This window comes from Hyperoodon ampullatus (genome assembly GCF_949752795.1).
Source record: "Hyperoodon ampullatus genome assembly, chromosome: 14".
Lineage (NCBI taxonomy): Eukaryota > Metazoa > Chordata > Mammalia > Artiodactyla > Ziphiidae > Hyperoodon > Hyperoodon ampullatus.
Genome location: NC_136927.1, coordinates 20,397,175 through 20,422,650, shown reverse-complemented (window position 1 = coordinate 20,422,650; position 25,476 = coordinate 20,397,175). Strand labels below are relative to the sequence as shown.

At 45.6% G+C, this 25,476-nt stretch overlaps 1 protein-coding gene and 1 pseudogene across 3 annotated transcripts in view; one reads left to right on the top strand and one right to left on the bottom strand.

Moving 5' to 3' along the window:
- Positions 1-25,476, bottom strand: part of DZANK1 (double zinc ribbon and ankyrin repeat domains 1) — a gene marked incomplete at both ends in the record, with an annotated part of 68,963 nt that overhangs the window by 2,124 nt on the left and 41,363 nt on the right. For both annotated transcript variants that reach the window (XM_079718338.1, XM_079718339.1), the window contains 7 exons: positions 6,600-6,727; positions 7,253-7,333; positions 8,946-9,046; positions 9,766-9,862; positions 11,581-11,655; positions 12,742-12,845; positions 24,183-24,390. In XM_079718338.1, coding sequence (XP_079574464.1) covers positions 6,600-6,727; positions 7,253-7,333; positions 8,946-9,046; positions 9,766-9,862; positions 11,581-11,655; positions 12,742-12,845; positions 24,183-24,390 — 794 coding nt within the window. The remainder of the gene's footprint in view (positions 1-6,599; positions 6,728-7,252; positions 7,334-8,945; positions 9,047-9,765; positions 9,863-11,580; positions 11,656-12,741; positions 12,846-24,182; positions 24,391-25,476) is intronic.
- Positions 16,450-17,134, top strand: LOC307062603 (lysosomal-associated transmembrane protein 4B-like; annotated as a pseudogene). Its single transcript has one exon. The product of its transcript is annotated as a lysosomal-associated transmembrane protein 4B-like (transcript).

The window sequence follows — 25,476 nt, the reverse complement described above, 5'->3', positions numbered from 1 at the left end:
TAAGAATTTGCTGTAGCATTTTCATGGGCTATGCTGGGTGCTAGAAATCATGAGAGCAAGGCTTGATTATTTTGAACACAGAAATTAATATCAAAGTATTAGTAGTCAAGAGTGAAGAGAAAAGAAAGTCATCTTTTTTTTTTTTTTTTTTTTTTTTTTTTTCCGTACGTGGGCCTCTCACTGTCGTGGCCTCTCCCGTTGTGGAGCACAGGCTCCGGACGCGCAGGCTCAGCGGCCATGGCTCACGGGCCCAGCCACTCCGCGGCATGTGGGATCTTCCCGGACCGGGGCATGAACCCATGTCTCCTGCATCGGCAGGTGGACTCTCAACCACTGCACCACCAGGGAAGCCCCCAAAAGTCATTTTTGATATTCAAGGACTCAAAAGTTTTTTTCTACATACTCTTTCTGAAGAAGTTACCTAAGGTCACACTCTAGCCTGACAAGGGTCAAAACCAAGAAAGAGAAAAATGTGAACAATAACTATAGGTGGATTCCAGTGAAAAGAAATCCCATGATGACCACTGTGCAGCAGGGCCAGAGGGCTGTCAGGCAAAATCCGAGTAGGAAGTATACTCCAAGAGGAAAGTCTCTTAAGAAAAAAAGCACTGAAAAAGTAAGAAACCAGGTAAGATTATGGATGTGGTGAAGGCATGTTCTTTTTCAAACCAGAAAAAAACAAGGCAATCCGAAAGTCCAGGAAAATCAAAGTCACACACAAAAACACATAAGTTGTTCATGGTTTATGAAAGAAAATGAAATGTGACCTGATTTTGAATAATTTATGGTGTGTAAGGAGAATCTACTTGACATTTCTGGTAATAAAATTTTACTTTGAGTGGCCTAAGTGTTGTTTTCTTGAACCTACAAACAAGAAAATGTAATCAGAGTATACCAATGAACAATATTTATGTAGCTATTATAATGCAATTGCTCTTCGTGCTTTTCAACTATTGCAATCAACCTATGGATGAAGAATGGATGTCTTCATTATGTTAACACAAGTAAATATAGCTGTGATTAGTGTTGTAAAAAGTAAGCATATACTAAGAGAAGTTGTGAGATGGAAGGGGAAGGAAAGGTAGAGAGCAGTAACATACACTTATATGCACTTACATCCAGGTGAATCAAGAGACACCACTGACATCATTGAAAGATGATGACTGAAATACAGCAGTTTAGGCATATCATTTATATTTTAACAGTAATTAATAAAGAACAAAAACTGGAACAGAATGATCAAAACATGAAGGTCCGGTCAGCAAGCAAAATCATCACCTATGACAGCAAGAATCAGCAGATACTGTCTAAGCATGCTAAATCAGGAGTGATCGGTTAAAGTGTATTGTTTAGTGACAGAGATATAGGTGACTCTCGGGAGAACTTTAAGACATTTACATGTAGTCGTCTCTGGAGACAAGGACTGGGGGTGAAGAGGTGAGGGCAGCAGAGGACCGCCATGCCCTTCCACAGGATTTGATTTTTCAATCATGTCCACGTCTCACTTTGATACAATTAAAAGGTGATTTGGTGCGTTTGAATAGTTTTCAATAAACATACACAATTTAAGAAATCTTTCTGCCAGACTAGTCATAAATAAGGCAACGTCAGTACGACTAGGTCAGAAATGAATGATGAAATTGGTGACTAAACCTCCCCATACTGCGCTGTACCTAAATCAAGTCTGTCCCAGACTAATTCTGGGAGTCTCTGGTCCTGGGGGGTGGGGGTGGAGGCCTTTCCTGACCACACCACACTTGATTCCCTTACCTGGCTTTATTTTCTTTGTAGCACTTATCATGCTCTGAAATTACTCATTCATTTGCTTACTTGTTTATTGTCTGTCTCCTCCACTAAACTGTAAGCTCCATGAGGGAAGGGAAGTGATGTCTTCATCACTGCTGTATCTCCATCACCTAGAATGCTGACCAGTACACAGTAGGTGCTCAGAAACCACTAGTAAAATGAATACATCAATGAAAAGAATGAATAGACAAACAAATTAAGGGAAGGAGTATTGCCTCCAAGATTGAAACCCATATGAATTGCAGGAAAACATAACTATGAACTCTGCATCCACCTGTGGGAGGGTAATCCTCTGCCTGATTCGGGCTCCAGAATCCAAACTGACCAGGTAATGAGAAGGCTTTCCATTTTCCAAAGTAAATGAGAAACTTAGTGCTTTCACCGGTTTTGTGTTGCGGCAGAACTCTAAGTGTCCAACCACCCTAATGTTCTTAGACCTTGTCTAAGTTTAGATCTTATCATTCATGTAATTTCAGCAAACTTATCTGGCCAAGGCTGCTGGTGCCAACAAAGTCTGAGAGGTATGATTGGTTAGCTTCTCCTTATATTTCTCCAGAGGCAGTAAGTGAAAGCGGCAAGGCCATGTGCCTTATGACAGAATTTCCATGACTTTCCAAAGATCTGCCTTTGGTTTGATACAAACAGTTCCTGCAAGCAACTAAGATTTGGGGATCACCCTTCATATTGTTGTTGTTGGTGGTGACATTACTGTTATTAGTTTGATCAGATCAACATAACTGAGCAGTCAGGCACAGGGAAGGGTCCCGTGTCCAACAGCTCTGTGAGGTCACTCCTTACCACGGACCACGCTGGGCGGGTTCTTAACGTCTCAGTGTTTGTAAGAACAGCCTCTGGACCCTCGGTACTCAGACTGTGGCACCTGGACCGTTGGCATCTCCTGAGAGCTTGCTAGAGATGCTGGATCTCAGGCCTGGCCCCACCCAGACCCACCAAATGTGCATTTTCACAAGGTCCTTGGCTGATTTACATACACATTAAAGTATAAGAAGCGTTTATCAAGTTCATCTTCTTAGAGTTTGGTGCATTAAAAAAATACACATGCCCTTTCCTTAATGTGAAAACTTGGACTTGGGAAGGCTCGGTGACATCTGTTAACAGAAATAGAACTTAGAACTTAAATCCAGTTGTAACACCTTTCACCCAGGGCTTCTGTTATTTAAGCCCCATGTGGTTCTTCTCCCAGAGCCAACTCACCCATCCCCGTATCCTATGTCAATCATCGTGCAGTTGATACTTCCCACTCAAATCCTGATGATCCTCTTTTTTCATAATCACAGCTTCACGACTGCCACCATTGAAGTCCAGTCATTAGGCTCTGGGCACCACAAACGATCTCACCTCATCCTCCACTAACTCTATGACCCGAGTTCGATTATCCCCATTTTACAGATGAGAAGACCTAGCAAGAGGAATATGTTCATTTTCTCCACATTTTGCTCTCTCCTGTCTCCAAACTGTCCCCTGTCACCACAGAAGACTCTACTTTCCCTTCCTTTAGCACAATTCCCAGTGGACACATTCAAAGTGGACATTTCTCACGAGGTCTTTCAGATGACGTCTCCTGGGCTCTAAGTCACTTGAATTATTTGTTCATCTACTCAGCACATGTGTGAGTGCCAGCCTGGTGCCCCCAGATATGCCAGGGCCACCTCGTCACCTGTGACACAGTGCCTGTTCCTCTCTCGGGGAGCTCAGAGGACCTGGCTGTAAATTCAGGGTGGAGGGGTACACAGTGTGCTACAGGGGTCTGACCACGGAGGTCTCAGTCACACCAGACACGTATCTCCTCCTCATCTTTCATCTTTCCTGCCTCCCCAGTGGCATAAATAAGGCTTCACTGTCACTTCACCCCCTCAAGTTCCTGGGGCTTCATCACGCATTTACCATTTGAACTCAGATCTATTCACAGGGTTGGGGCATCTCCTAGGTGGACTCAAGACCTTCTGTCTTCACAACTCTCCCCAGGTTGAGAGCAGAGTGCGTGTTCTATTCACTCAATAATGGGGCTGGGGCCGGGGATCTCTGATGGCTAGATTTTCTGGGTTGGTGGTTTCCTGCGTAACCACAGTTTGGTTTTGGAAGATGATGAATCATGACTCTGCCAACTCTTAGCTGTGTACCTAGCTCCCCAAACGAGTTAACTGCAACACGGCAAGGGCATGAGACGGAGCATGTCCTGCCATCAGAACTCCATGCTGTGAGTCTCCTCCTCTGAGGAGCTTGTCATTGTCACGGCAGAACTTCCAGAACATGGTTGGCACAGCAAGTGCACTGTGGTGCTCTGTGAATTTGTATCATAAAGACACTTTTCTACTAATGCACAAGCAACTCAAACTGTTTACTCCAATCTAAGTGTCACGGTGAATTAAGGTACACTCTCTCTTTGTAAATCCTGAATTACCTAATAGAATAAATCTCCACAGGTGAACCTCTAAGTAAACTGATGGTTGCATTTTCCTCACTTGTCTGCTAGGGCAGAGCTCAGAGGCTCAATATTTGAAACTGCCAGTGAAGACGGGCAGCTACTGTCCAAAAGCAAACAGCATCTCTGTGTCCCTCTCCTCGCAAGACTTTCTGAATCCGTGTTTCTGAAGTCTGCTGGTAAGAGGTGTCAGCTTTGGTGGAAGATGTGTATTTCTCCTCAGCCATCCCCCTTCTGCTGAGTATGAGTTTATTCTGGTAAGAAAGACACAAACATGGGAACCAGAAACCCTAGGGAGGGGCTTTCTGCTACCGGCCAAGCTGCTGGACAGAAGTTACCTGTATGGAGACCACCTGGGCTGCCTCTCGCCATTAGCTAAACAGGCTCAGGGTGAGAAGAGAATGTTAATCCTTGTTTGCAAAGGACAAGTCACGGAGCCTCTTTTACAGGAAAGTCAGATCGCCAGATGGCTTGTGCCTGAAGAGCTGCAGATAGTGGAGCCTAGAGGTCATGTTCCTGGGTCTACAGAGGTCCAGCTGTGGGGCAGAGGCTGGGTGGACCCAGGCCCAAACACTGTGAACTAACAAATATAAGCCACACTCAGCAGAATTGGCTCTCAGTGGAAAAATCTGCTTTCTGAACCCGCCCCTCCCTGACTCCACGTGAGCTATATTCTGCTAACAGTAACCATGGCAATGCAGGGGGAGTGACAAAGGGCTATTACACACCATTCAGCTAGACCATATAACCACGGCATTAGACTTAGTAGAAATGCAAGGAGGTCACATGTGGATAGATGTCAGTTTACAGAATGGTAATGAAGCAACAATGGAAACTGAGGAACACCAAAGAGAGACAGATCACCTGTTCCAGGTCCAGAGTTAAGTTCATCCTGTTAGCTGGACTCTTCATAAAGCCAGGACTCATCCACTTCAGCAACAATTCAAAATGTGCTCAAGCGATTTTTTTTTTTTTTTTTTTTTTGCGGTACGCGGGCCTCTCACTGCTGTGGCCTCTCCCGTTGTGGAGCACAGGCTCTGGACGCGCAGGCTCAGCAGCCATGGCTCATGGGCCCAGCCGCTCCGCAGCATGTGGGATCTTCCCAGACCGGGGCACGAACCCGTGTCCCCTGCATCGGCAGGCAGACTCTCAACCACTGCGCCACCAGGGAAGCCCCTCAAGCGATTTTTGTATCAACCACAAACATTATATGTAAATGCTATTTAAAAACCCTTATCTGAATTATCCAAATATAAAGTATACCTTCACACAAAACAAGGTGTCATTATTTCTATTAATAATGATAATATAAGTGTAGGAATGTAAATGATGAAGCTGACAAGGTATGATGCCTGTGAATCCCAAGAGAACTTGAGAAAGTAAATTCCAGCCATTGAGTGTGTACACCCACAGGCCAAACACTCTGCTACAAAATTAAACTACTGATAAAAAGGGGGTCGTGTCTACTGACACAGGAGTCCTATTGGGCAGAAACTTTAAAAACTGCACATAGAAAAATTAAGAGAGAGATATTTTGAATAAAAACGCTAGAGGAAATTTTGAAAGAGGAGAATAGAAGCAAAGCTATTTAACTTTTGTCCCCTGTGCTCCTTGCCATCCTCAGCAGCATGATTCACAGACTGGGGCCCCCAGCTGCCTCAGTAACAGTGTGGGCGGCAGAGTGGTTGACCTGCGATTCCCCCAGATGACTTCCAGTTCAATAGATGGTCAGCGGATGTAAGCAGTTAACGGCGAGGACCTGGACTCAAAACACTGTCCACCCCAGGTCCCCAAAGTAATTTGCAAGAGAACAGTGGACTCACAAGGCTGGGTGGGGTCAAGGGTGGGAAAGGAACAAAACCATCCCACGTGACTGGGGATCTCATCATCCCGCTTCCCAGCTGTGGAAACAGGAGATGACATGGTGAACCCCCATGCACTGCCTCCCCCCGGCGCTGTTCGCATCCACGGACGACCGGATAAGGTTTTCTTTCTGCAGTAACTTCATGGGTACATTTCCCATCATGATGAAAACACTGCTTAACACCCAATGGCTAAGGATTTGCGAGCCCACAAATATAAATAAATTAATGAGTTAACAAAATGGATCATCATTTATCAAAGCTACTAAAAGTTAGACAATCCAGTAGTCTGTTTAAAAACCTTTGTTTTACCCAGATTTGGAAAACAAAAGCAGTTAAGTCTCTCATTAAGGCCAAAATGGGTTGAAATGGTTCCTAAGTGGTTCAAGTTGAACAGGGCCTGCAAACTGACTGCTCGGAGGAGCCCCACCGAGTACCAGCTGGCTGCGACCTCACCCACAACTCTCCCTTCCTCGTGTTCCACTTACGGGCCCCACTGCTGGTCCACGTCCGCTCCCCTCTGCACGAGAACCGGGATCGCTTCATGGTGCTTGTTCGTGACCGCCAGGCTCAGGACGGGCTGGTCTTCGTTGTCACTGCAGTTGGGATCTGCTCCCTGCAGCGTGTAGAAAAGGACAAACTTGCACAAAGCCTAAGCTCAATGGCGCCCGCTCGCCATCCTAGTAAGTATAACAAACGCTTGATGGAACTAAACTGCTTTAACTCAAAAGAAGCAGGAACCCCAAGACCTAACCTATAAAGACAGAGCTGCCAAGTCATGTGGGCGATAAAACTTGTGTTTCTGCTCCCCCAGCAGGAGGCCAGGCACCTGGATGGACAACCTTGCTTCTTTAGGAAACATCATGGTCACACAGGGTCACAGACCAGGGATTCTGTCCACCTTCCTGCACTTTATTTGGGCTCCTGTGCACTTTTCTGCCTATTTTCTTTGCTATAAAAGTTAGCAACAGGTAACAATTAATGTAAAGTTTTTGACTAGCCATTTAGCCTACTTCCAGATGGTTTTAAATTAAGCGGCACTGTGATTATCACAATATCGAACCAAACTTCCATCTGAAAGAGACTGGGTGACAGGCCTGGCTGAGAGCCTCAGGGAAGTGTGTTCTTGGGCTGCGCTTACTTCATCACGTAGCTGTTCCATCACAGACACTCTTCCTTCCCCTGCTGGTCTGACTTCCTTCAGTAGAAGCTTGTTTTCAGGCTGCAGGATCACAGAAGGTGGTCGTTTCCACGGCCGCAAAATCTTTTTACTGTCACGCCCCACTTGTCCAGGCTCAACCCTCAGGGCAAATGTTTCCTCTCCTGGGTAAGTTCTGAGTCCCAGGGACAGGTGAGTGTGAGTACGAGCATGTATGTGTGTGGGGTGTGTGTGTGTGTGTGGGGTGGGGTGGGGTGTGTGTGTGTGTGTGTGTGTGTGGTCTTCAACGGCCAGCAGCACAGATAAACACATCTAATGTAAATCTAGCCAGTCTCTGAGGCCTTGCCTGGGGGAAGGACACCACACTGACATTTTTTCGTGTTATTAAGGGCAGGGATGCAATGAGAAACCTCATAAAACCCCAGAAACCACACACTAGTTTTATTATGAATATTTCGAGGAAAAGCAACCAGGTGAATCCTAAAGTTTACGCTGCATGCTTTATAAGGTGTTCAAAATCAGCCTGAGTGTGACCACCTGCCTGTGGAGAACACCCCCCGGCCCCCGACCAGGCTGGGTGCCCATGTGCGTGCCGGGAGGCCCCGGGGCCCCGCAGGACTGAAGCGGTGGGGCTGGAGGGGGGAACTGACCCTGTGTCCACCTCCAGCTCGCTGCCACAGCCAAAGAAGGCCGACCGGAGGGCAAGCTGGTGGGTGAGCAAGGGCACCCACTGTCTCTCCAAAGCTCCCGTTAAAACTATTCATGGTCCATAATTGTGAAAAACAAAACTCTAACAGCTGAGGGAAACCGGGAAAGGGTACCATGCATGGATCAGAAATGGTGAAGAATCCCATAGATTGAAAGCAGATGGAATCAGACTGACAGGGAAATCAAATCCAAGAGGAAAACCAGCTGTAGACCCCAGACATGTGAGTGTATTCTCTCCAGGGGGCCCAGCAGGAGGGCGGGCGTTGGGTGTGGCTGAATCCACAGCGTGTTATTAAAGGGCTTTACCATGAATCACGGGATGGCCGGCATCCACCCCGCTCTCCCGAGTAGAAGGGCGGGAAGCTTTTGCTCCCTGCTTAAACCCTGATACTATTTTCCATACAGTTCACAATTTGCCTAACAGAGGCTTCTCCTGGGAGCACTGGGCCTGAGAAAGGCGAAGCGCAGAGCCCAGACATGGCATGGGTTTGGAGAGCCAGGAAGGAGGGGAAACCACCACGGCACTCCCACTACCGCGCTCACCAGCAGAGGGAAGGCCTTCTCACGCTGGCAACTTCGAGGACCCTCCACCCACAGAGACCTCAGGCCCACAGACCCAGCTGGGCACCCGTGCTAATCAAACTAGCCCTTCGTTTATCAACATGACCTAGCAACCAAGGATCATCACATGTTCGAGACAAACCAAAAGCAAGAAAGAGAAAGATGAGCAGATAGAACGGACCCCAGAGGAAACAGGTGATTCAGGAGACTGAGGAGAACTTTAAAATAATTCCAGTGAATAATCTTGAGAGATTTTAAAGGTTTTGCCTCCACAAAATAAAAACACACTGCTATAAAAAAGGGAACAGAAAATGAAAAAGTATTCTTCCATTTAAACAATCTCAAAATAAAACATTAGATGCATAGGCCGAAGAAGACAGCTCTAAGGATCAAGGAGAACACATACCGTAAGCTGCTGCTTCTTCTCTTGAAACATTTTGGTCTTGAAATTCTTGGTCCTTGTGACTTTCTCCGTGGTGTCTGGGGTGCTCTGGCTGTAGTCACTCACTGGAATGACAGGAGTCGAGGACCAAAGTGAAGCCCCCCGCCACTCCCATCATGTAAAGAGCCACTCTCCTGCCATGCCCCCCTCTACAGGTCGGAAGGAGGAAAAGGCTTTTATAGAAATTTCTATTTGATGAAACCTGGCCCGAAGGACTCCTGGGGCTGTCCTTCTTGGTCCAGAACCAGAGGATGGGAGGAGGGAGGGGAATCAAAAGGGCTACAGTTCTCAGGCCCCAAAGAGCAACCCCTGCCCCAATTTATCTCCCCAGTTCCTGTGAAAGACTGCAAAGGTCTCAGGCCTGACTTTGGGGTGGCCAGAGGAATAACATGGGTGGAACGTGAAAGTAAGAGGCCTGGCTGGGCCGGCAAATTTTAAGCAGCTCTCTCCAGCCTTGCCAAGTCACTGTGCTGTTTTTGGTCAACGGTTCTTTAGGTTTCTCTTTTTTAATTATTATTTTTTCTTCCAGGTTTACTGAGATGTAACTGACATACAGCGCTGTGTGAGTTTCAGGGGCACAGCAGAAGGACCTGACTTACATATACCATGAAATGAGGACTGCAAGAAGTTTAGTGAACATCGTCATCTCATATAGAAACAAAATGAAAGAAATAGAAAAAGAATTGTTGCCTCGTGATGAGAACGTGTAGGATTCACTTTCCTGTAACAACATCCATATATAACTGGTCAACTGTTTTAAAGTCCCCGGAAGGGGACAACTCACCCAGGTTGGACCCGCTGCCGAACTGCCCGTTCCCTCCCTCGGTGACACTGCTCAGAAAGTGGTCGCTGAAATTCACCGCCTTGTTCAGGTAAAGGTTCTGGCCAATGAAAAGATTCCAGCACCATGAAAGAGGAGGCTGCCGCGTCCCAGCAGAATGATCTCCCTGTTCACCTGCTCCTCTTTCTGTTCACGACAGCCCCGTCTACCCAGACAGTCAAGCCTGCAGCGTGACCATGCTTCCAGACACCTCCCCCACCTCACCGTGAGGTTCCGTCCATCCTGCCTCTTACGCAACTCCTCATTCTGGCCCCTCTTCTCACGACCGAGATCACTGCAACAGCCTCCAAACAGGTTCCTGCCAGCCCACCTTCCCTGTGGCTGCCCCAGCCCCTTTATACAATGAATGTATACGTAACTGTGTCCCCCTGTGCTTACAACCCTTCCGTGTCTTGGGATTAGGGTGGCCTGACGGGGAGGCTCAGGCTGCAGAGTCTGTATCCTGGTTTGGTCACTTAGTAGCTTAGGGGTCTTGGAAGAAGCAAGTGGCTTAACTTCTCTGAGCCTCAGTTTCCTCACCCGTAAAGCGGAAATATTATGACCAGCCTCAAAGAGATGCTGTCAAAGCAAAATGAGGTTACACGGATGTCTATAAAATGAGGATGGGTGATACACAGCCCAGACCCAGGATTCTGTATCCACCTGGACCGGTTCCACAGCGTGGCACCCTGCTCCTGCCATCGGGAGCCACCTGCTGCTTCCTGAGCACAGAACACGCAGGCTAAGAAAAAACACACGCAGAACCTGGGACACATCCCCGACTTCTACGTGATGGACAGCACATTGCAGATACTCTTGTGTCTGTCCAGTTCCCCTTAACCAGTCAGGTACCATCCCAGCTGCCACGTTGGCTGCTAACAGCTCACAGCTGACCCCCGTCTCCAGCTGCCCTCAGTAGGTGGGTGCTGACCTGCCCGAGCGGTTATGCCCCTCCTCCCCAGCCTCAAGTGGGGACAACTGTGTGGTGTGACTCGCCGTGTTCTGCGTCCCTCAGTCCCATTCTCCTGAAGCACCTCCCCGCCCAAGCTCTGCTGCAGACACACAACCGAAAACACAGCATTTAGTGCTTTCCTTGGTTACAAAGCACATTCACGTGTATCTTCCCACTGGACACTCCCAGCCTCCCTGTGGGTCAGGCAGGGCCCAGGTATCTGTCCCAGTTTTAGAGACATCGTTAGCACCTTGCCAGGTCAGGGCCAGGCCCAAGTTCCCCTCCTTTTCCTTGCCTTCTTCACTCTCTTCTCAATCCATTAATTATCCTTTTGTATGTTGTGACTTCTTGTCCAATGAAACTAAAGCTGCCTGTATCACTTAATGTTTGTCACACACTTATGGGCTCCATGGCAATGTTCCAGTTACCAAATAAGAGGGAAGATCAAGGGAGACGTGGCCACAAAGTATGGCTTATTTTTATAGGCAAATAGGCCAGAGTACATATCAGCAAACATTTCTGTCAGTCTTTCGCCTATACTCAGACTTCAGTGGGTATAAATAAACCTGAGAACTACAGGACCAATAGGGTGGGTGATAATTTCTTTCTGTTCTTATGACATCTTTATGTGCTTGAAAGCTGGCTTCTCTGAGGTTTAGCTCAGTTGTTTATCTAATTCTATGAAATTTCTGGCCTCCAGTTAAGTTTCATAATATTCTAAACTCTTCCTTTCTATGGATTATGCAGAAGCATTTCAATAAATCATAAGCTACCATTTACTAGGTCAGTCAATTTTGAAATGAATAACTTCCAGCAGTTTTACGCACCTTGTTTGAGACTTGAATATAATTCAGCCTGATGCTAACTTCATAGCCATCCTCATGGACGGTAGCAGAGATGAGCTTGTAAAAAAGTATTAGAGAGAATTCACAACCATGAGTGTGGGACTCAAAGCCCGGAGCCACAGCCAAGAAATTCTGAGATGCTAAGCTGTACATTTAATCAAACATTTAATTAACACAAAGGAAGGCAGGAAAAGAGAAACAAAAACTAGATGAAATAGGACACAAATGGCAAAATGGCAGACACAAATCCAGCCTTCTCTATAATTCCATTAGTTATAAATGAACTAAATACTCCAATCAAAGAGCAGAGACTGCCAGATTGGTTAAGAAAGCAAGATCCAAATTGATACTCTCTATAAGAGACACACTTTAATGAAGCCACATGGCTGCAAGTTATCACCTGGCAAAAAGTGACCTGGGGGGGGCCAGGCCTTGGCAATCAAGGGCCAAGTATTCAGGTGAGCAGCTGTCTCTGTAAGTAGCGGGAGGAATTTAGATCAATGGGGCTCAGCAAATGCTTTAAGGATCAGATAGTAAATATTTTAGGTTTTGTGGGCCATATGGTCTTTGCCATTGCAGTACAAAAGCAGCTACAGACAATAAGTAAATGAATGAGTGTAGCTGTGATCCAATAAAACTTGATTTATAAAACTGGTGGCAGGCCAGATTTGCCCCACAGGCCACAGTTTGGAGACCCCTAGATTAGGCCAAGGAATTAATAAACCACCAAAATAGATTATCAAAGGAAATTGAGCAATACTTGACAATGACACAGTTCCGATGTTGGCCTAACTTGGTGGCAGAGGAGTGGATGGGCTAACTTTGAAAGGTTCTTTTAGTCTCATGACAGAGGAAGAGGTCTTCTCACAGATGTGTGTCTTTATAACAGCAGTATCCCTGGGGTCTGACAGACCTGCTTCAAATCCTGAATCCCCTGAGACCCAGAGTGTAGTCTTGGGCAGGTCACCAAATCTCTCTGAGCCAGTTTTCCTGGATGTCAAATAAGGCAAAGAGGCATGGAAAGCGGGGCAGGAAAAAGAGAAAGGGCAAGCAAAGTGCAATTTCAGGACAGTCCATGGGGGCAACCTCAGCCTGATCCCACGGGATGCTCCAGAGAGGAAGTCCTGCTCAGAGGCCACCCACCTTTCCCATCCTGGGCTCTGCAATCAAGGCCCGGAATTCAGGGTTGTTCTGAGCGTAAGACCGGAGGTGAGCGGAGATATGGTCCACCTGTTTTCTCCAGTATCCTAAAGAAGGAGAGGAACCCAAACACACGGATGATTCTTCTGAGGTGAAGGAGGAAAAGTGTCAGCATGCAACATGGATTTTCAGAGAGCTCATTTCTCTTTGCCAAACTCTGTGATGGTTTTTGCTTTCTGAACCTCGACTATGTACTAGAATAAGTACTATGAATATTATAGAATTCCAAAGGAACGTATTTTGATTGCCATATCTGGGGTCTTTTTCTTTTTTTCTTTTAAAATTAACCATATTGAGAAACAACTTACTAATAAAGTGCTCCTATTTTAAAGATAAGTGCCCCTATTTTGAGTTTTGGCAAGTGTATACATCCCATCGATATGGAGAACATTCCCATCACTCCAGAAAGCTTCCTGTGCCCCTTTCAGTCTGCACAGGGTTTAAAATAATTCGAATTTATTGCCACCATTTAAGGCTTGAGAGATTTCACATGAGTCTGGTTTCTCGTGCGCAGGTGGGCGACGCAGCAGCACTGGGCCTGCCCTTCTGCCGGGCCCGGCTGCCTGGGGCCGAGGGGTGGCTGCCCGCTTTGGACAGGGCAGGGCGCTCCAGCCGGCCACAGCCCTTGCAGGCCTGGCTGCCTGCCTTTACTTCCTGGCTCTGCTCTGTGGCCACTTGAGTACAAAAACCTGCATCGGATCCCACCTCATCATTTTACCAGTGAGGACACTAAAGCTGAGAGCAATTGGGTGGCTTTTGCAAGGTCATCCAGACATCTAAATCTTACTCAGCCTTACTTTCCTTACCTATAAAATGGGACTAATACCTCTTACCTCATACGTTATTGTGACACCAAATAAGAGAACCTCAGTGTCTTAGTTTGGGTTCCCCTGACAGCAGAGCCTGAGACGAATACTTAGGACAGGTAGTTTCTTTGGAAGGTGACCCTGGGAAGCATGAATGATGGAGCAGAAACAGCAGGACAGGGCAGGAAGGGAAGTCAATTAAGAATCTGTTAAAAGCTGCTCAGCACCGTGGGCAGCAGGGCTCCGTCCTGCTGGGACCTAAGAGGAACCAGGCAGAACGCACCCCAGGTCTGTGCACTGGACAGAGGGACCGAGGCATTCACTCTCCGCCCCCGGCCCCTTGTGTGAGCTCCAGCACTTCTGAACTGCACCTGCCTGTGGACCGGCGGTCTTCTGCTGCTCTGAGGCAGCAAAGTAAAGAGATGCTGTGGCAGGTTTTGATGAGGGATGCGAGCAAAGATGCACAGAACCAATCACCACGCTGTGCTGGAATCAGGCGGGCAGAGGGGTCTGGGCATCACGAGAGTCGTTTGCCAGTAGCTGACATAACACCAGAGGGAGCACTGAGCCCAGCACAGGGTTTGGCACAAAGTAGGCACATTCATCCCACAAGCAGTCACTGAGCAGCTCCTGTGTGCCATGCACTGAGGGCTGGGGATACAGCAGTGAACAAAGTTCTTGCCCTTGAGGAGTTCACAGGTGGACCCAGAGAAAATACAGGTAAATAAATAAATACGCAGGCAGGAGTATGCTGAACACGAAGATCTTACTGAGAATCTACAACAGATGTACAATTCCAAGATCTAATGTCAACTCTCAAAAAAGCCTCCAGGGAGGGCTTTATGGAAAGGCTGGGAGGGGTGACGGGGGTCTTTTGGAAAAGGTCCTGGCAAGACCGTTAAGTCCTCTTTTGGGGGGTGAGGTCTGCTCCCTCCCAGCTCGGGATGAAAGAAGGGGTTCCAGGGGCTGCCTTCTGCCATAGGGAACTGAGGTCCCATGTCTATTTTCTGTTGGTGCCAAGCAAAGCGCCCCAGAACTTGGTGGTTTAAAACGTCCACCACCTGAGGCCTCACACTTCTGTGGATCTGGAGTGTGGTCAGTGCCCAGCAGGGACGGCTCATCTCTGCCCCACATGGTATCAGCCGAGCCATCAGCTGAGGCTGGGGGTCCGAGATGGTCTCATCCCTGTGGCTGAGGCCTCGGCTAAGATGGCGCAGAGCTGGGGGCCGCCTGGCCTCTCTCTTCCAGTGACTGCCGCCTGCACCCGCTCAAATGTCAGCAGTCTTTCTGGTGGCTGTTGGCTGGGCCCTGAGGCATCTGTCCTCATTCAGTGATCTGTCCTGACCTCTTTACACGGCACTCACTTCCTGGGGAGTAAGTGCAAGCTCCCAGCCCTCCTAGGTCCAGGCCCGGAACTGTTGTGGTGTCTCTTCTGCTACTTCTGCTGATCAAAGCAACTCGCAAGGCCAGTCTAGATTCCAAAGGAAGGGAAATAGCATACAGGGGTGGGAGGGTCATTCTGGTCATCTCTGCAGACGATCGACCAGGACACTCATGCCTGGAAGACAGTGGACTGGGTCCTGACTCCCAGCTGGGAAATCCACGAGGCAAGAGAAGAGCTGGGAATGACTGACTCCCAGCTCTGCAGCCCAAGGAACTCAGGGGACCTCATCCCCATGAAACTATAAAATAAACAAACGTTTAAAGTGGCTAGGGCTTCCCTGGTGGCACAGTGGTTGAGAGTCCGCCTGCCGATGCAGGGGACACGGGTTCGTGTCCCGGTCTGGGAAGATCCCACATGCCGCGGAGTGGCTGGGTCCGTGAGCCATGGCCGCTGAGCCTTGCGCGTCCGGAGCCTGTGCTCCGCAACGGGAGAGGCCACAACAGTGAGAGGCCTGCGTACCACAAAAAAATAAATAAATAAATAAAGTGGCTGGAAATGGTTCTAGGGACATAGAGCAAATACAGAAACATTTGAAGAAGAAACTGTGATAAAACTCAGAACAGCAAGAGTCTGTGGTATTTGAACCATGACCCAGCCCTCCTCCCCTCTCTCAGCTGAGCACGATGAAAACTTCACTCCACATGGTTCAACCATAAACACACAGCTCCCTCTCCTTCCAGCTGGAATCTCCCAGAAGAAGCAGGATTTCAGTGTTTCTCATCCCGCCCCCATTACCTGCTGCAGGGACCAAATTCTGGGCAAATGCAGTCAAGCGTGAGGGCACCCCTCCTCTGTCCAGCCACCATTTATGGGATGGACGCTCTCCCTTGGGTCTGGTACACTAGGATACAGCGGTCCAGGTCATCCTTGTCCTGGCTTATTTGTAAAGCAGAGGTCTCATAGCAGAAGAGACAAGTCAAGAAGACCAGAGGTGACAGCAGCACCCCCTTCACTGAGTGCCCAGCCGCTGAAGAGAAACACCCCATTGTCCCCACCCCCTGATCCAGAGCATTGGCTCAGATATTTTGCACAAGGGAAGATAAGAGAGCTCTGAATCTCCATAGGAACCCACTGCTTTGGCAAGAGTGTGAGGAAGTTCAGGTCTAAGGATAACAATGAACGATGTGGTAAAAAGCAATTAAAAGAAACCTAGAGATAGGAGTTAAACCATAGGCTGGCCAGTTTACCAAAGAGAACCACAGAAGTCAACAGCTAAGAAGAGCTCTCCTGAAGTCTGAAAAATATCTCAAACACTGATCTCAAAAACTATCCCTATAAAGAATCTCAAATTTAATTGGATTAGGGAGCCAGCAGCAACCGCGCGGCGGGCCCAGACCCACGCGGCTGAAGCTCCTGCAAACTTGGGCGCGCACTCGCGCCACTGCGCCGGCGGCCCGAGCAATGAAGATGGTGGCCCCCTAGACGCGGTTCTACTCCAACAGCTGCTGCCTGTGCTGCCATGTCCACACCGGCACCATCCTGCTTGGCGTCTGGTACCTGATCATCAATGCCGTGGCACTGCTGATTCTACTGAGCGCCCGCCCTGGCTGATCCAGATCAGTATCACTTTTCAAGTTCTGAACTCGGAGGTGACTTGGAGCTCATGGATGATGCCAACATGTGCATTGCTGTCGCAATTTCTCTTCTCATGATCCTGATCTGTGCAATGGCTACTTATGGAGCATACAAGCAACACGTGGCCTGGATCATCCCATTCTTCTGTTACCAGATCTTTGATTTTGCCCTGAACACCTTGGGTGCAGTCACTGTGCTTGTTTATCCAAACTCCATCCAGGAATACATAAGACAGCTGCCTCCTGATTTTCCTTACAAAGATGATATCAGGTCAGTGAATCCTACCTGTTTGGTCCTTATTATTCTTCTGTTTATCAGCATTATCTTGACTTTTAAGGGTTACTTGATTAGCTGTGTTTGGAACTGCTACTGATGCATCGATGGCAGGAACTCCTCCGCTGTCCTGGTTTATGTTACCAGCAAAGACACTACGGTGCTGTTACCCCCATACGATGATGCCTCTGTGAATGGCGCCACCAAGGAGCTGCCACCACCTTATGTGTCTGCCTAAGCCTGGAAGTGTGGCATAGCTGGGAGCAATGGCTTGACTTTCATACATCAGGGCAATAGTTCTTTAATTTTACTTCTGAGATGAGCTCTCTGTGCTTATTTGTTGCTGAAAGGCTACAATTTAAAATTTTAGATGTTAAGTTGAAACTCTCTGTAGTTTGAAACCTATGCTTTAGCTAGAGCACCGTGATAGAGTAACTGTAGAATTCTTTCTGTGGGGTCGGGGTGGGCTCCCCTAGTCTTTCCTCAGCATTGAAACTACCCAACAATCCGGATGAACCTTTTGTCGGAGGAGTCTGTTGGACGTGCTGAGCCCCAGAGTTGAAGAATTTGTGACACTTTTCTCTCCATTCCCTCCTTTCTCTTTTGAAAGCGTAAAATAAAATCAAAATTATACAATGCTTTTCTTAGGCCACTCCAGTTTATAGAACAAACCCTTAGGAGAAAAGGAATGTTAATCGTGTAAGGAGTCCATATATACACATAAATAAAACATGAATTTCCTTAGATCCTTTATGATTTAAATTCAGTGACAATTTGAGTTTGCTGGTCAAGGATTTTGTCCACGGGGTAAATTGAGACCCTTTGTCAATTCCTGGCAGTGAGGACAGTCAGTCACCACCCCGGTGGCTGCTCTTGTACCCCCATGTCTGGGGTCACAGCATGGTGTGTTAGAGGGGAACCGGTTGGTACTGTGTTGTATCAGATTCTCCCTTTCTCACAGTTTCCCATCCCCACTCAGAGCCTAGCCTGACTCAGGGAGGGCATCCATCAGCTTTTGTCAAGTGGAATTGCTGATATGTATTTACCCAACAATCTGAAAAAAGGTTTTCTTCTCTCCCTGCAAGGTACATCCTACTACTTTGAATTTCTGAGTATGCCTCGTCATCTTTTAAAATTAGTGTAAAACAGACTTCAGAAAAATGGGAGGTGGCGGGGGTGCTTTCCTTGTGAAATGCCCTTATCTTGACTACCTGAATTTCAAGGGACTTTTATATATTCATATGTTTAAAAGTCACAGCTTTCCTGTTTGTTCATTATTGAATGTGTTGTAAATGAAGCCATTTGCAATTAAAGTGAGATCTGCCCACATCCAAAAAAAAAAAAAAAAAAAAAGTAATTGGATCAGCCTGTAGAGCAATTTACACCCCCAGAGTGTGGTGGAAAGTAATAAAGCAATCAGCCAGCAATAAGTGGAACTTAAAGGCTGGTTATGGTCAGGGAAAGAGATGGTCAAAGAGAACCTCGCCAAAATTGCGGTCATCCGGGCTTCCCTGGTGGCGCAGTGGTTGAGAGTCCGCCTGCTGATGCAGGGGACACAGGTTCGTGCCCCGGTCCGGGAAGATCCCACATGCCGCGGAGCGGCTGGGCCCGTGAGCCATGGCTGCTGGGCCTGCGCGTCCGGAGCCTGTGCTCCGCAACGGGAGAGGCCACAACAGTGAGAGGCCCGCGTACAGCACGAAAAAAAAAAAAAAATTGCGGTCATCCTAGGGTGATAGGGTGCATGGCCAAGGCCTCACTCTCCAAGGAGCAACTTCAGAGGTGTCCCACTGTGGGGGTGAGACAGAGCTCAGGAACCTGGTCCAGCTGGTCACTAAACAAACAGACAAGCAAATAACAGTAACAAGCCTGGAGGTGAGGTCAGTACCCAGAGTTGCTACAATATGTTATTTTAAATGTCCAGGTTCAAAAAAAAAAAAAAATTAAGAGACAAAAAAAGAATGCAAAGAAACAAGAAACTGTGATTCATACACAGGAAATATAACAGGCAACAGAAACTGTGAGAGAGGTCACATGTTGGAGATTTAACAAAGATTTCAAAGCAGCCATTGTAAATATATCCAAAGAACTAAAAGAAACGATGCATGAAGAAGTAAAAGAAGGTGCCTCATGAAATACAGAATATCAATAAATACATAGAAATTATATATAAAGAGAACCAAATAGATGTTGTGTAGCAGAAAAGCATAATGATTGAAATGAAAAATTCACTAGAGAGACTCAGAAGTTAATTTGAACTGACAAAAGAAAGAACTAGCAAATTCAGAAACAGATCGACAGATATTATGCAATGCAAAAAACAGAGAGAAAAAAAGAATGAAGAACCAGGAACAGAGCCTAAGAACCCTGCAGGAAACTATCAAGCATACCAACATATGCATAATGAGAACCCCAGAAGAGGGGACAAAGCAAAATGCAGAAAAACTATCTGAAGAAACAATGGCCCCAAACTTCCCAAATTTGATGAAAGGCGTGAATTTACACATCCAAGCAGCTCAACAAATTCCAAGTAGGGTCCACACCAAAAGACACACTTTTAAGAGACAAAAACAGAGAATCTTGAGAACAGCAGGAGAGAAGTGACTCATCACATACAAGGGATCTGCAGGAGATTAACAGCAGATTTCTCACCAGAAATCATGGAGGCCAGAAGACAGTGGGATATCATACTCAAAGCGTTCAAAAGAAAAAAAAAACCTGTCAACCAAGAATCCTATTCCCAGAAGTTATCTTTCAAAAATGAAGGCAAAACGAAGACATCACCAGACACTAAAAAACTGAGGGAAGTCATTGCTAGCAGCCCACCCTATAAGAAACACTAAAGTAAGTTCTTCAGGCTCAAAGCAAATGACTCCAGACAGTAATGTGAATCCATACACACAGAAAAACAAAGAGCACGATAAAGTAACCATGTAACTATAAAAGACATTATAAATGCCTATTTCCTTTCTTCTCCTAACAAATATAATAATATATTGCATAAAATAATATGTATATAGGTGTAGTATTTGTCCAATAACACATAGAAATGTAATATCTTGGCCACTAACAGCACAAAAGAGGTGGACAGGAGCAAAGCTTGATTGGGCTAAGGAAATGGCTCCAGATGGTAACTCAAATCCACAGGAATAAACAAAGACAACTAGAAATGGGAAGAAAGGAGGCTAATATAACAAAAGCCATAAATATATAATACAGTTGACCCTTGAACAACACAGAGGTTATGGGCACCAAGCCCCCATGCAGTTGAAAATCTGTATATAACTTAAGAGTTGGCCCTCCGTATCCATGGCCCCACATCCGTGCACTCAACCAACTGTGGATCATGTAGTACTGAAGTAAGCATACAGTGAAAACAAAAAATCCACATATAAACAGACCCACACAGTTCAAACCCATGTTGTTCAAAGGTCAACTGTAGTTCTTTCTTCTTTCAGCATTTTTAAAAGACATAAGGTTATATAAAGTAATAAATATAACAGTGTTTTGTTGGGTTTGCAACATATATAGATGTAATATATATATGTAGGCATTGTTGTTATATATACCTATAAAACCAGGAAGAAAGAACAGAGCTATATAGGAGTAGCATTTCTGTGTCACACTGGAATTAAATTACTATAAATCTGAAACATATTCTGATAAGATGTGTAAGGTAAGGGGCTTCCCTGGTGGTGCAGTGGTTAAGAATCTGCCTGCTAACGCAGGGGACACAGGTTCAAGCCCTGGTCCCGGAAGATCCCACACGCCGAGGAGCAACTAAGCCTGTGTGCCACAACTACTGAGCCTGGGCTCTAGAGCCCATGAGCCACAACTACTGAGGCTGCATGCCACAACTACTGAAGCCCACGCACCTAGAGCCCATGCTCTGCAACAAGAGAAGCCACCGCAATGAGAAGCCCACACACCACAATGAAGAGTAGCCCCTGCTTGCCACAACTAGAGAAAGCCCATGCAGCAACGAAGACCCAACACAGCCAAAAGTAAAATAAATAAAAATTAAAATTAAAAAAAAGATGTATAATGTAAGCCCTAGAGCAACAACTAAGGGAATAAGCTGGTATGGAAAAACCTGAACGAACTTTTTGGCCAACCCAATATATAGGGGGAGAAAACCCATTAAACATTCAAATCTTACATTAGAAAATATGCAACACAAAAGAAAGCAGTAAAGGAGGAATACAGGAACAAAAAGACACAAACATTTAGAAAAGAATGAGTAAAATGGAAGACACAAATCCAACTTTATCAATAACATTAAATGGGAATGAATTTAACAACCCAATCAAAAAACAGAGATTTTAGACACTTTAGATTCAAAGATACAAACAGATTAAAAGTAAAAAATATGGAAATATATATATCATGCAAACAGCAACTACAAGAAAGCTGGACTGGCTATACTAATACCAGACAAAATAGATTTTAAGACCAAATAAAATGTTACTAGATAAAAATAGGGACATTTTATAATGAAAAAGGGTATCATGAAGGTATAACAATTATAAACAATTGTAAGTATGTACCTAATAACAGATAACCAAAATACATGAAGCAAAAACTGAGGGAAATGATGGGAGAAATAGACAACTCAGCAATAATGGTTGGACACTTTAATACCCTATTTTCAAAATGGATAGAACAGGGCTTCCCTGGTGGCGCAGTGGTTGAGAGTCCGCCTGCCGATGCGGGGGACACGGGTTTGTGCCCCGGTCCGGGAAGATCCCACATGCCGCGGAGCGGCTGGGCCCGTGAGCCATGGCCGCTGAGCCGGCACGTCCGGAGCCTGTGCTCCGCAATGGGAGAGGCCGCAGCGGTGAGAGGCCCGCGTACCGCTAAAAAAAAAAAAAAAAAAAAAAAATGGATAGAACAACTAGGCAGAAGGTCAGCAAGAAATAGAACACTTGAACAGCACTCTAAACTAGCAGGACCTAATGGATATCTATGGAATATTCCACCCCCAAGAGAATATATATTCTTCTCAAGGGCACATGGAACATTCTCCAGGATAGATCATATGTTAGGCCATGTCAAGTCTCAATAAATTTAAAAGGGTTAAAATCATGCAAAGTATGTTTCTGATCACAATAGAATGAAACTAGAAATCAGTAACAGACAGAAATTTGGGGAACTCACAAATATTTGGAAATTAAATAATTCTTAAACAACCAGTGGGCCAAAGAAGAAACCCCAGGGGAAACTAGAAAATTCATTGTTGAAAGAAAATGAAAACTTATGGGATGCAGTGAAAGCAGCACTCACAGGGAAATTTATAGTTGTAAATGCCTACATTAAAAAAGAAGAAAGGTCTCAAATCAAGACCTGAACCCCACGAAATAAATAAATAAATAATTTCATCTAAAAAACAAAAAAGACCTGAATCTTTGACCTTGAGAAACTAGAAAAAGAGCAAACTCCACCTAAAGCAAGAAGAAATAAGGAAATAATGAAGATTAGAGTAGAAATTAATGAAAGACAGAACAGAAAAGCAATACAAAAAATCAACAGGGCTTCCCTGGTGACGCAGTGGTTGAGAGTCCGCCTGCCGATGCAGGGGACACAGGTTCATTCCCCGGTCCGGGAAGATCCCACATGCCATGGAGCGGCTGGGCCCCTGAGCCATGGCCGCTAGGCCTGCGCGTCCGGAGCCTGTACTCCGCAACGGGAGAGGCCACAACAGTGAGAGGCCTGCGTACCGCAAAAAAAAAAAAAAAAAAAAAATCAACAAAACCCGAAGTTGGTTCTTGAAAAGAGATCAGCAAAATTGGCAAATCTTTATCTAGATTCACCAAGAAAAAGAGAAGTGACTCAAATTGCTAGAATCAGAAATTAAATAGGGGGTATTACCACCAACCTTACTGAAATAAAAAGGATTACATTTATTTATTTAAAAAATTTATTTATTTATTTTATTATTATTATTTTTTTTTTTGCGGTACGCGGGCCTCTCACTGTTGTGGCCTCTCCCGTTGCGGAGCACAGGCTCCGGACGCGCAGGCTCAGCGGCCATGGCTCACGGGCCCAGCCGCTCCGTGGCATGTGGCATCTTCCCGGACCGGGGCACGAACCCGTGTCCCCTGCATCGGCAGGTGGACTCTCAACCACTGCGCCACCAGGGAAGCCCTAAAAAGGATTATAAAGGGATACTATGGACAACTGGATGCTAATAAATCAGGTAACTCAGATGAAATGATGCTCAGCATCATTAGTCATCAGGGAAACGCTGATCAAACCCATAATGAGACGCTGCTCCACACCCACTAGGATGCTTGTAATGAAAATGTCAGATAATAACAAGTGCTGATAAAGATGTGGAAAAATCGGTACCCTCATACACTGCTAGTCAGAGTGTAAAATAGTGCAGTCACGTTGGAAAACAGTCCAGAAGTTCCTCAGAAAGTTAAACATGTTACCATTTGACCCAGCAATTGCACTCCTATGTACATACCCAAGAGAAATGAAAACATATACCACAGAAAAATTTCTACGTGAATGTTCAGAGCACCATTATTCTTAACAGTCAAACCTGTTTACACACACACACACACACACACACACACACACACACAAAGCTGGACACAACTCAAATGTCTATTACTGATGAACATACAAACAAATGTCATATATCCACACAATAGAATATCACTGAGCTATTAAAAAAAAGAATGAAGTACTGAAAACATGTTACATGGACAAAACGTGAAAACATCATACTAAGTGAAAGAAGCCAGTCACAAAAGACCATATTATATGCTTCCACTTATATGTCCAGAATAAGCAAATCCATAAAGACAGAAAGTAGATGAGTGATTGTTACACCCTTGGGAGCGGGATGTACAGGGTTTACTTCTGGGGGGATGAAAAGGTTCTAGAAATGCAGTGGTGATGGCTGTACTGCTCATATACTAAATGCCGCTGAATTGTACCCTTTAAAATGGTTAAGATGGTGAATTTTATGTCATGTGAATTTGCCACAATAGAAAAAGAGATTATGGCAGCCAGCAGTAACGACGCAGACTAAGCACATTTCTGTGCTAGTAGTACACATTCTTATGTGCGACTTCATTTACCAACGTGACAACGGGGCTAAGAGTCAAAACATGCTAAAAGTTTAAGGAAGTGCTATTATTCACACAAAGCAAAATTACTTGAAAAAAGAAAAATAAAGGCACTTCTTGTACATAAAAATGAATCGAAAGGAAGATAAAAAATGGAATTTTCTTTCAGGGAAAGAGTGGGTTCCCTTCTGAGAGGAGAATGTGTCTCACCTCTCCCTGGGCTGACGGCTGTGAGGAGAGGTTTATGGTCACTCATTTTCTCCTGCCTCTGCTTCTGAGAAGCCATTTCCAGTTCTTTTTTTGCCAGGAGGGTCCCAGACGGGTAGAACAGGCCAGTGGTCTGTGTGCCCACATCCTTCTTAGGCCCAGCATCAGGCTTGGGCAAAGGAACATTTAGGGGCTGCCAGGCAGATCGAGGCTGTATGAGCAAGGCAGAAAACATTAAAAAAAAAACCAAAACCCAAAACTATAATATAAATTAATTAATTCTCCATTTTATCACAGAAAACAATTCTAATCAGGAGTAAAAGTATCTCCAAAACACTGTACTTTGAACTAAAAGGGGTTTTCAGGCCTTGCCTCACCTTCTTTGCTTGTTTTTCCCAGCAACTCCCAGCCTGAGCCCTGAAGCCAGCCCCACTCCTTATCCACTGACTGTCTCAAATTCGGCAAATCAACTGATGCTCCCTGTCCTGCCGCCTGAGGTCTGGACATCTATCCTTTCAGCTCTACAGTCCAGAGGAGCATAGACTTTACTACCCATCCACACTCAACTACTGGGCACCAACATTTTCTCTGAGACACTCTCCTGCATCTGGGCCTGGGGACCTGAGAGGACCACCATGCCAGGATATGTACGTTGCACACTGCACAGAAGCATTGCATCTAAAGGGGGTAATATTCACATAGTGGACATTGTATGTTTGCATACTTATTAGGACAATTTTTATGGTAAAAGAAAATGTCTAACAAAATTAGTAAATTACAATCAATTTCTAACAGATGGCAGTCAATTGTCTTGAGAAAAAAAACACCATGTCTCATTTGCACAAAGGTGCCACCTCGGTTATTGGCAGTCCTGGGATCTGCAAGTGTTTTCATTTGGGTTAAGAAACCATGAACTCCCTAAAAATGAATGCAAAGTTGCTGAGTGCATGTGCATTCTCTCTAACAATCATCAATCTTCAAATTCTTCTAATGAAGAGATTTAAAGAATCTAAAGAAGAGAAGAAACCCGAAAAGTCTTTCTGTAGCTTAGACAAATTCATAAAAGTCTAACACAAAGCTGGTTACAGATTAAGTCCTTCTGAAAATAACCTTGTGAGATCTTCCTCCAATATGCCCAGTTGTTATAAGTGGCGAAAGCAATTTTACGAACCCAATATAAGTTTTCTAAAATATGAAAGAGCAGGGGGAAAGTTCTTGGCGTGTTACATAAGAAATTCACGAGACGAGAGTACATTCTATCCCACGTATTTTAAAGCTCCCTAATGACATTACATCT